Source organism: Gekko japonicus, unplaced genomic scaffold, assembly GCF_001447785.1.
Source record: "Gekko japonicus isolate JY-2015 unplaced genomic scaffold, Gekko_japonicus_V1.1 scaffold1214, whole genome shotgun sequence".
NCBI lineage: Eukaryota > Metazoa > Chordata > Lepidosauria > Squamata > Gekkonidae > Gekko > Gekko japonicus.
The window spans coordinates 463,915-474,507 of record NW_015173160.1 but is presented as its reverse complement, the minus strand read 5'-3'; the positions used below and the strand labels follow the sequence as shown (position 1 = coordinate 474,507).

At 45.7% G+C, this 10,593-nt stretch overlaps 1 protein-coding gene across 1 annotated transcript in view; it reads left to right on the top strand.

Annotated features, from left to right (window-relative positions):
* Window positions 1-6,852: 6,852 nt before the first annotated feature.
* The window catches only part of LOC107119843 (zinc finger protein 271-like), a gene marked incomplete at its 5' end in the record, with an annotated part of 23,722 nt that continues 19,981 nt past the window's right edge, over window positions 6,853-10,593 (top strand). The window contains one exon of the mRNA XM_015422457.1: window positions 6,853-7,651. Coding sequence (XP_015277943.1) covers window positions 6,853-7,651 — 799 coding nt within the window. The remainder of the gene's footprint in view (window positions 7,652-10,593) is intronic.

The window sequence follows — 10,593 nt, the reverse complement described above, 5'->3', positions numbered from 1 at the left end:
GGGGAGGGGAAGGGAAAGGAGTTTGTAAGCCGCTCCTTTGGGTAAGGCGATCCTTTGGGTAGAGAAGGGCAGGGGTATAAATCCAATCTCTTCTTCTTCTTCTAGAAGACTTAGGACGAGAAAGAAAGGAAATAACTGGTGCACACAACACGGAGTAAACTTCTGGGACTCAGGGCCATAGGATGTAGTGATGGCCAATCACTTGGAGGGGAACTAGAAGAAGAAGAAGAGATTGGATTTATACCCCACCCTTCACTACCCAACGGAGTCTCAGAGCGGCTTACAAACTCCTTTCCCTTCCCCACCCCACAACAGTCAACCCTGTGAGGTCGGTGAGGCTGAGAGAGCTCTTGACAGAAATGGCTCTTTTCCAAGAACAGCTCTGCCAGAACTACGGCTTGCCCAAAGTCATCCAGCAGATGCAAGTGGAGGAGTGGGGAATCAAACCTGGTTTTCCCAGATTAGAGTCCGCGCACTTAACTACTACACCAAACTACAGATTCATGGGAAGATATGGTGGAGGTGCCCCATTTATATACTTAGGGGTCTGGTTGGACCAGACATTAACTTGATCAGTGCAAAGATGCTCGTGTTAAAAGATTGGCTACAGCAGCATCAAATATCATCTGTGGTTTCTTTCATTCATCTGGGGCTCAGTATACCCCAGCCGCCATCAAACTGTATAATGCCAAGGTGCCCACAACGAAACTTCTACGGAGTTGGTATCTGGATGGACAAAATAGGGGAGTCCTTTGATTCAGTTCTTCTTGAAAACCTGAACTCAGCCCCCAAGCAAGAATATCGATCGAGGGGAAGAAGAGGCAAATGAGATGCTAATTTTTCTCTGAAGTTTGACTTTTGATTCTTATTATATAATCGTTCTTTTGTATTGTTCTTTACTAAGTCAGAATATCTGGACTTGAATTATTTAAGCGACTTTAACGATCACTTTCAATGTAACAAGTTACTCATTTTTTTTTCTCTTAAAGCTATTTTATTGTAACCATTATATGACCCCTACCTCTTGGGTTTTTAGTGGTTTATCTTTACTTTCCCCCGTCGTTTATAGTTTCCCTCTCCTTATTTTCTTGTGGTTTTTAGGAAAACAAAAACAAAAAAAACCCTCAGACACTCTGGAAACCAATTAGTGTTACCCTAGATTTTCCAGAGCATCGAATGAGGTGGAATCATAGAAGCATAGAGTTGGAAGGGACCTCCAGGGTCACCTAATAACCCCCACACACACACAATGCAGGAAATTCGTAACTACCTAGAAGGTGCTAGAATCACATCTGGGCTTTTGGCAGGATGTGACGGCAACTTGTTGCACGACATCATTTCCGGCCCTCTCTTTTGCTCCTGCCAATCTGAAAACAAGGACACGTTAGAGGGGCAAGCCAGGGGGAGAATAGATGCCTGTGCCTGGATTGAGTGGCCCTTTGGTCTGATCCAGCTGACAAATTTTTGAGCACCAGAGTTGACGGCATTAATCAAGTCTCGCAGAAGTCTGAAACATGAGTACCCGTCGCTTCCGTCCCACATCTCAGACAGTTTACCAAAAAATCGTTACATAATTGTGAAAGTTGTAATTGGTATTCAAACTGATGTTCATAGGAATGATTAAATGTTATTGTCAATTTTATCACGGTGTTCCTTTGTTTCGATATCATTGGAAAACCAGGGCACGTTTACGAAAAATCGTTACAAGTTTTGTTGAGTGTACATAGAGCATGGTTTCATAGTCTTGGGAACAGGGACGCCGGAAGCCGGATTCAGACAAGCAAATGAAACAGGAAGTCTAGGCTCACACTTTCCCTTCCAATTTTGTCCCCCTTGCAGCCAGTGGAGAGACGTCGTCCAGCCGTCGTCTTTGCAAAGGTGTGGAAATGGCCGCTGCACCTCCAGTTCAGGTAGGGGAGATGAGCGGGGGGCGGGCAGCCTGGGTCTCCCTTTCTTTCTCGGGGGGGGCCTTTTGCTCCTTCAGTTGCTACTAAGGTGTCCGAGGGGAAGAGGCACCGAACGCCACTCCGGTTTCCCCTGTCAAGCTCTCCTTCCTGTACCCTCCCAGAATGCACTGTTCCAGTGTGCTGTCTCTGCCTGGGGTGGTCTGACAAGGAAATCTGTTTTTTTCTTTCAGTGCCCATTTTCCTTTGAGGAGGTGGCCGTGTACTTCACCGAGGCGGAGTGGGCCCTGCTGGATCCGGGCCAAATTGCTCTGTACAAGGAAGTCATGCTGGAGAACTATAGGAGCGTGGCCTTTCTGGGTAAGTATCTTCGATAGGTGCCAAAGGTGCAAATTGCTGCCATTGGGATAAGGCATGAATCATCTCTTTTGTTAGTTACAATCATAGATCAATCACGATTGACACTCATCGTTATCTGCACATTTGCAAACAATAAAATTTCCAGGCAGCCTGGCAGGCTGATTTCAATAGTAGAGACAATTAGTAAGAAGACTTGACCAGCTGCTTCCTTGTTGATCTTGCGAGGGGCAAAATTTGGCCACCTTAGAGGTGATTTTGTTAGAACAATATGAAAGGGGGGAGGGAGATATTATTAAATTCATCAGACCTGCCTGGAAAATTTAATAGAATTGGAGTTATTAAAAACAGTAATCAGATGGGAATAGTATAAAAACACAAACAAGAGAAAGTGAATAAAATTAATAACATAAAATAATGTTAATAAGAGAATCATACAATTTTTTCAGCTAAAATAAGTTTATGTTTCCTAGTAGCTAAGCAACAAAATTTTGCCACAGCGTGAGTCACTGAGCTCTGAACAACTTCTAAGAGGAATTTACAAAGGACTTCTGGGCCCAAAGTCAAGATAAGACTGCAGAGGGCTAAATCTAGACAGAAGGGGTAGTAGAAGATGGTCTCGTTCCTCCTGATAGAATCTGCAGAACAGGAGGACATGAGTAATTGATTCCACCATATTAGCCATGCGTGGCCATATACGTTCATGCATTGGGACTCTAGTGAATTTACCTTGCAGTACAGCGGAAGGGAGTGCCTCAAAGTGGGCTCTGGAAAAGGTAGTTCAGCAGTTCAAGACCCGGGTGCCGCAAGACGGGGTGAGCTCCTGTCTCTAGTTCCAGCTCCTGCCAGCCTAGCAGTTCGAAAGCAAGAAATTGCAAGTAGATAAATAGGTACCACTTCGGTGGGAAGGTAACAGCGTTCCGTGCGCCTTGGTGTTTAGTCATGCCGGCCACATGACCACGGAAACGTCTTCGGACAGCGCTGGCTCTTCGGCTTTGAAACGGAGATGAGCACCGCAACCCTAGTGTCGGATTCGACTGGCTTTCGAGCAAGGGAACCTTTACCTTTACCTTTATAGGGCTCATAGGTAATGTTAACTAAATAAGGGGCAACAGTAAAATTAGGCCAAGATTTTATATTTCTGTAGTTCTTGGGTAGCGAGGCTTCTTTATTTTGTGATTCAATATCAGGAAGCCTCTGCGCGACAGCTGTTCTTGCCTCGTATAGGCTTCCATAGAAGAGACCTTCTGGGAATAGGCCAATCTGATTTAACTTATTAAGAATTTGTGTGGACCAGGCAGGGTAAGGGTCCAAGGCTAAAAGGTAAGGTATTAAACCCTTCAGGTTGTAATGAATTTTTAGCCAGGATGTTACAGCCTGCTCCCAGACCTATCTATGTGCGATTTTAAGAGCTCAGCAACTATAAAGTCACCTCCTGGTGCTTTTCCAGATTTCAATCGTGATATTAACAAGGTAGTTTCAGATACGGAGACTGGAGGCCATTGTGTGGACTGATCTAGAAAAATATCAGGAGGAGCAAGATACTGCTGAACGTGAATACATCGTTTTCAGGCCTGCCCTACTACTTGTCCCCTGTTGGGGGTCTCGAGGACCTGGAATGGCAGTGAAAGTGGTGTTCACCATGGCCTGGGAGAGTGACCCAAACCACTTGGCTTGCCAGGGGCAACTGAAGCCAGTGTTGTGGCCATCACCCGAGCCAGAGGGGTGTGTGTGTCTTGGCCTGAGGCCCTCGGAAAGACTCCGAAAGGAGCCAGATCCTAATTCTCAGTTGCCAACCTTTACAACACACCCTCCCCCCGAATGGGGTTGCAGACATCTGTTGTGACCAATGTTCCCTCTAAGCCGTGGAGTCTCATGAGCAAAAATTCTCCTTTGTGAGCTACTGGCATTAAAGTTGTGAGCGAGCAATTTGGCTACTGCATAAAGTAGTTTGCTCTGGAGCCATCCTTCCTGAGCTAAGACAAAAATGTCTGAGCCAGAGGCTAAAAAACTGTGAGCTAGCTCACACTAACTCAGCTCAGAGGGAACACTGGTTGTGACTGAGATCTGGAACGGATCTGTCCCCCTTACACTGCCTGGGATGGTGGACTTTGATCTTGATCATGTCTCCATCCTTCCAGAAGAAGTTTTCTTGTTTTCATGGATTTCTTTCTTTCCCCATGTAACAATGATCACCCAGTTTGGCGTAGTGGTTAAGTCCGTGGACTCTAATCTGGGAGAACCAGGTTTGATTTCCCTACTCCTCCGCTTGCAGCTGTTGGATGACCTTGGGCAAGCCATAGTTCTGTCAGAGATGTCCTGGAAAGATCAGTTCTGGAAAGAGCTCTCTCAGCCTCACCTACCTCATAGGGTGTCTGTTGTGGGGAGGGGAAGGGAAAGGAGTTTGTAAGCCACTCTGAGACTCTGAGTGAAGGGCGGGGCATAAATCCAATCTCCTCCTCCTCCCTCTTCCAAGGAAGCCAGGAATGTAAGAGAGACAAGGGTGGAGACAGACAAAAGCCTTGCATCTGAAGAAAGGCCGGAGAGTTTCTCGAGAGGATCTCAAGAGGGTATTTCCTCCCCAGATGAGCTGGCTGAGAGTGAGTATCCTTCACGGTTATGTCGAGGGAATGAGCAAGGAATAGATATGGAGGATTTCTGGCTTCACTTCTTTAGCAACTCTTACTTTGGTAGGATTATAATGCCCGCTGGGTAAGGAGGGAGGGAGGCCTTTTGGGGCCTGGGATCTGGAGGCTCAGAAACTCCTTCTGGGGCTGAGCTCAGCTGTGGCATAAGGATCTACACAGCGGTACTGAAGTTAAGCAGTGGCAGTCATTTTCTGGCTAGGTGTGCTTCCTGCAACGGCCATTTTGTTCCTGCACCCACCGTGTGGTGTCAAAAATCCACATGCACCTGTAGGCTTAAAACGTTTGGGGACCCCTGAGCTAGATACCCTCTGGCCTTCCTCCCCCAACAACTGGCATACTTACCAAAAATCATGGGGTCCGCTTTGAACTGTGGGATTCAATTCGTGAGCTCCTGGCTCCTCCCACCATGACCACAGCAAACATGGATTTTGGGAAGGCTGAAAACCAGCTTCTCATGGCTGCCACCAGACCAGGAAGGAAACTCTCTGAATAGTGGCTGGGCTACATATGATGGTACCTTCTTGTACTTAATCATCTGAAGATCTGCCACAGCGAGCAACGCTCCCTCTAGGCTGTGTGGAGTCTTGTGAGCAACAATTCTACTTTTGTGAGCTACCGGCATTAACGTTGTAAACGAGTGATTTGGCTGCTGCGTCAATTAGTTTGCTCTGGAGCCATCCTTCCTGAGCTAAGACAAAAATGTGTGAGCCGGAGGCTAAAAAACTGTGAGCTAGCTCACTCTAACTCAGCTTAGAGGGAACACTGATGGCAAGTTCAATGCGACGGGTGGGGGGGACGAATCTTTGCCACTTTGGTGTAGTGGTGAAGTGTGTGGACTCTAATCTGGGAGAACCGGGTTTGATTCCCCACTCCTCCCCTTGCACCTGCTGGATGGCCTTGGGCAAGCCGTAGTTCTGATAAGAGCTGTTCTTGAACAAGAGCAGTTTCTGTCAGAGCTCTCTCAGCCCCGCCTCCCTCACAGGGTGTCTGTTGTGGGGAGGGGAAGGGAAAGGAGTTTGTAAGCTGCTCTGAGACTCCTTTGGGTAGTGAAGGTCAGAGTATAAATCCAGTCTCTTCTTCAAATACATATTAGGGTGTTTTAGGGAGGGAAGGGGTAGTCAGAATATAAAACAGCACCACTGAAAGGCTCCGACCAGGGAAAAGTTGTGATCAGCGGATCAGGTTGACTGGAAGGGGGGGGGGAGAGAAACTCTGACAGAGGAAACAAAAGGCATACCTATCAGTCAAGAGGGCCTGATTAGTAGCTTGGCTTCTTGCATGAGTGCTGATTCGATCTCTCCTTTATTCCAGCGGAAGATATCAAGGAGACGGTTGAGGAATTCCAGGAGTTCTTATTGCAAAGAGATGCAGAGGAAGAGTCTGAATGTAGCTTCAGGGATCGAGATGGACCAGAGAGGCAGGAGGGAAGCCATGGTGAAGAGACAAGGGGAAAACCCCTGCCTTGCCAAGGAGGGGATTTCCATGAAGTAATGCACACAGTGGAGGAAAGACATATATGTTTGGACTGGGGACTGAATTTCTCAGATCGTACTCAGTATGAGGTCGATCTGCAAAAGCAACCTACAGAGAAGGCCCATAATTGCTTGCAGTGTGGAAAGAGCTTCGTTTCTGGCGAAGAGCTCATGAAACACCAGAGAATCCATATAGGAGAGAAACTGTACTGCTGCTCGGACTGTGACGAGAGGTTCTCAGAGAAATCAAACTTTATTCAACACCAGAGTTCCCACCATTCAGGAGGAGAGCCCTTTCTCTGCTCAGAGAGTAGGAAGAGTTTATTTGATGGGAAGGCACATAAATGCCTTCTCTGTGGAAAGTGTTTCAAGTACAGATCACATCTCTATTTTCACCAAGCAATCCACGCAGAGGATAAACCTTTTGAGTGCCCAGAGTGTGGAAAGAGATTCATTAGGAGTGGCCATCTTCAACTGCATCAAATAAGCCACACAAGGGAGAAACCTTTTGAATGCTCAGAGTGTGGAAAGAGATTCATTAGGAGTGGCCATCTTCAACTGCATCAAATAAGCCACACAAGGGAGAAACCTTTTGAATGCTCAGAGTGTGGAAAGAAATACACTTACAGAGGCAGTTTTCAGCTGCATCAAAGAATCCACACAGGAAAGAAGCCTTTTGAATGCTCAGAGTGTGGAAAGAGATTCAGTAGGAGTTGCAGACTTCAACAGCATCAGAGAACCCACACAGGGGAGAAGCCTTTTGAATGCTCAGAGTGTGGAAAGAGATTCAGTCAGAAGGGGAATCTTCAGCTGCACCAAAGGACCCACACAGGGGAGATACCTTTTGAATGCTCAGAGTGTGGAAAGAGATTCAATTGCGGTGCCAGTCTTCAACGGCATAGAAGAACCCACACAGGGGAGAAACCTTTTGAATGCTCAGAGTGTGGAAAGAGATTCAGTTGGAGTGCCAGCCTTCGACTGCACAGAAGAACCCACACAGGGGAGAAACCTTTTGAATGCTCAGAATGTGGAAAGAGATTCACTCAGAGTGGCACTCTTCAGGATCATCAAAGAACCCACACAGGGGAGAAACCATTTGAATGCTCAGAGTGTGGAAAGAGATTCCGTCAGAGCAGCAGTTTTCGTCTGCATAGAAGAACCCACACAGGGGAGAAACCTTATGAATGCTCAGAGTGTGGTAGGAGATTCAGTACAAGTGGGAGTGTTCAGTTGCACCGAAGAACCCACACAAGGAGAGACCTGTTGAATGGTCAGAGTGTGGAATGAGATTTAGTACAAGGAGGAATCTTCAACTGCACCAAAGAACCCACAATGGGGAGAAACCTTTGAAAGCTCAGAGTTTAGAAAATATTTCATTTGGAGTTTGACTCCTCAACAGCATCAAAGAAACCAAAAGGGGGGCAGGGTGTCACCATGAAAGATGTCTGATGCTTAATTTTGGTGCTCCTCTCCCTTCTCTAACCCTGGCAACATTAAAGCTAAGGAAAACAGACAAAATCGATTGTAAAGTATGAAAACATATCAAGTAATGAAAAATCAACCCATTAGCCAATGTTCTCATCCGGCCCACACCTTTTTCAAGGCAAAAGAAGACTGCGCTTGCTTTGTGGCCTCAGACGCTGGAATAACCAACATGGCAGATGCGCATATGGATGCCCAGCAATTGCTAAACCCTCTCGCCGCACAGCACCTTACGCTCTCTCTCCACGATCTTCAAAGAGAAATCTTGGATAAAATCTCCACATTACTCCCTCTGCAGAAAGAACAATTGGACAAAATAGAATTAGTGCTACAAAAACCTTGCAAATGGCAGAAACGGCCATACAAAGTGGTCTCTCTCGTCAGGATGATCTCTCCGAACTTCAGACAGGAACTATAAGATGATAATCCTTGGAAGCCTGATTAAACAAAATAACCTGAAATTTAGGGGTCTGGAAGAAGACGCAGAGGGCTCAATGGACTTGGCAAGCTTCCTCTCAGGTTGGCTCTCATCGGTGATACAACTGGAAGAGGGCCTAGCGCCATTGATCACCAAGGCTTTTAGAGCTGGCCTTCCTAACAACCTGAAACAAAGGGCCAATGGATATAAATGTCTCCTTCACAGACTGGCGAACAAACACATTCAAGAGGCAGCAAGGGTAAAAGGCCATTTCTTACTCAAAGACAAAGAGATCTCCAGAGAAATCCGAAACCAATAACACTCAAACTACAAACAGCAAACATCTGGTACAAGTGGATGTCCTCTGGAAAACTCCAAGTCAGTCATCATGGCCGGACTCTTTCTGCTTTTGACGAAAACACTGGTCTTGATCTCCTGTACGAGCTACAGCTGGACGGCGATCAAGACCAGGGCCACAATAGTATAAAAGAAAACTCCAATTTTTAGCACCACCTCCAAAGGAATGCAAGCTACCAATCCGTATTTCTAACTGATCTCTGTAGATGTTGAATAGCTCTGATTGAGAGTAAGACTGATCTATAAACCTTTCAATTTGTAAGTCTGTTTTCCATTCATATGCACAATGATTAGGCATCAATGGGGGAGGGGAGGGAGAATCCAATGTTAGATACCTCCTTTATAAAAAAAGATTCTATTTGGAAGCAATTTTGTTGCTTTCCTTCCCAGAACCTAAAGTTTGACATCTGGGATCCATAAAGAATCCACAAAACTTTGTTCATCCTTTACACAATAAGTATCTCGTTAATAACTGATTTAAACTTTTTGTAGTGAATTCATATTGATAGAGTTTGCCTGTATTAAAGCTATTCAAAGTGATTACAGTTTGATTGGGGATGAGGGGAGAAGAGGGGGTATTGTTACAGTTTGAGTTTGTGATTTGATAGGCTATATTATTCACACCTTTTATAAGTTTTTCAAGTTCTCAATGTTTATTGAATATCTAAGGTCACTGCATTTGACAGAGATTGAAGGAGGGGAGGGGGGAGAAGTTTGGTAGTTTGTTGTTAAAAATAGGTAGTTACAGATGTTATTGTACTTGATCCCACCACCACAAAACTCTACACATCAATCAATACAAGTTAAAACAATTAACATTAAATTTAATACCTCAGTGAAATAATCTTAGATTAGTGAATATTAAAGGTCTAACAACATTTCTTAAGGTGTAAAGTGTTATTTTTCTATTCAATCTTTGTCTAAATCCTAAAAGAAAAAGTCAGATTTATTTGAATTATTATTAGTAGCAGTTGTATTTTGACTGTTTTTCTTAGTTGTCAGTTTTGTATCTCCCCTTGATCGGATCTCAAACCATTCATTATGTCTAACTCTATTAAAATTGTATCTGTTAAATATCAGAGGACATAACCACAAAATAAAGCAATGTGAGATGAGTGTGGCCAAATATCTTGTTCTAACCAGAAACAGATATTAAATCTTTGACCCTCCTACTAAGAAACAGATATTAAATCTTTGACCCTCCTACTACTCAAAACACCATGGTTTCCAACCCAGTTTCAAGCCCCAGGTACGTCAAAAGCCCAGGTTGTGGCCATCCTTATTTCCAAATCAACCTGCTTTACCTTGGAAGCCTGTCAGCAAGCTGCCATGGTGTTCTGTGTTGCTGGTACTTCTGTACAGTTGCTACCCCCCCCCCCTTTGCCTGTGTGCTAGTATTTTACTCTGCTGTGATGCCTAAGCCAAACAACTGGAGGACGTACTGGGGGAGTTCGCTTCATTGCCAGCTTGTTGCTTTTAGAGCCTGAGAACTGCACCTGTGTTATGTCTGGAGATAGCCTGGTTCTCAGGGAATGAGCGCGCAACCGTTTCCTTTCACCCCTCTTCCTTCCTATCGTCCCGAATCTGACGTGGTCATGAGCGGGGCAGAGGGAACCCTACCTACGACGGAGGGGGACACGGGATCGGTCCCTACAACCTCCACAGCATTGATCACCACGACCACAGTACCCACGTCGGGTGCGGTGGGGGGAGCGATTCCCCGGCTACCTGTGTACCTGTCTTGGCCGCCACCAACACCTTCGCGATGGGGCCCGCGGACGGTACCGGTGCAGGATGATTGGACTTTGTACAATGCCAAAGGCACCAGAGAAGTCTACTCTCGCAGGGGTAGTGGACTTCGGGAGAGTCTGTTTGACAAGGGACTTTACCCCGAACCGGAGAGACCAGCCGTGTCCGGGATGTATCGACGGGAAGTCGAAGACTGGATGTTTGAA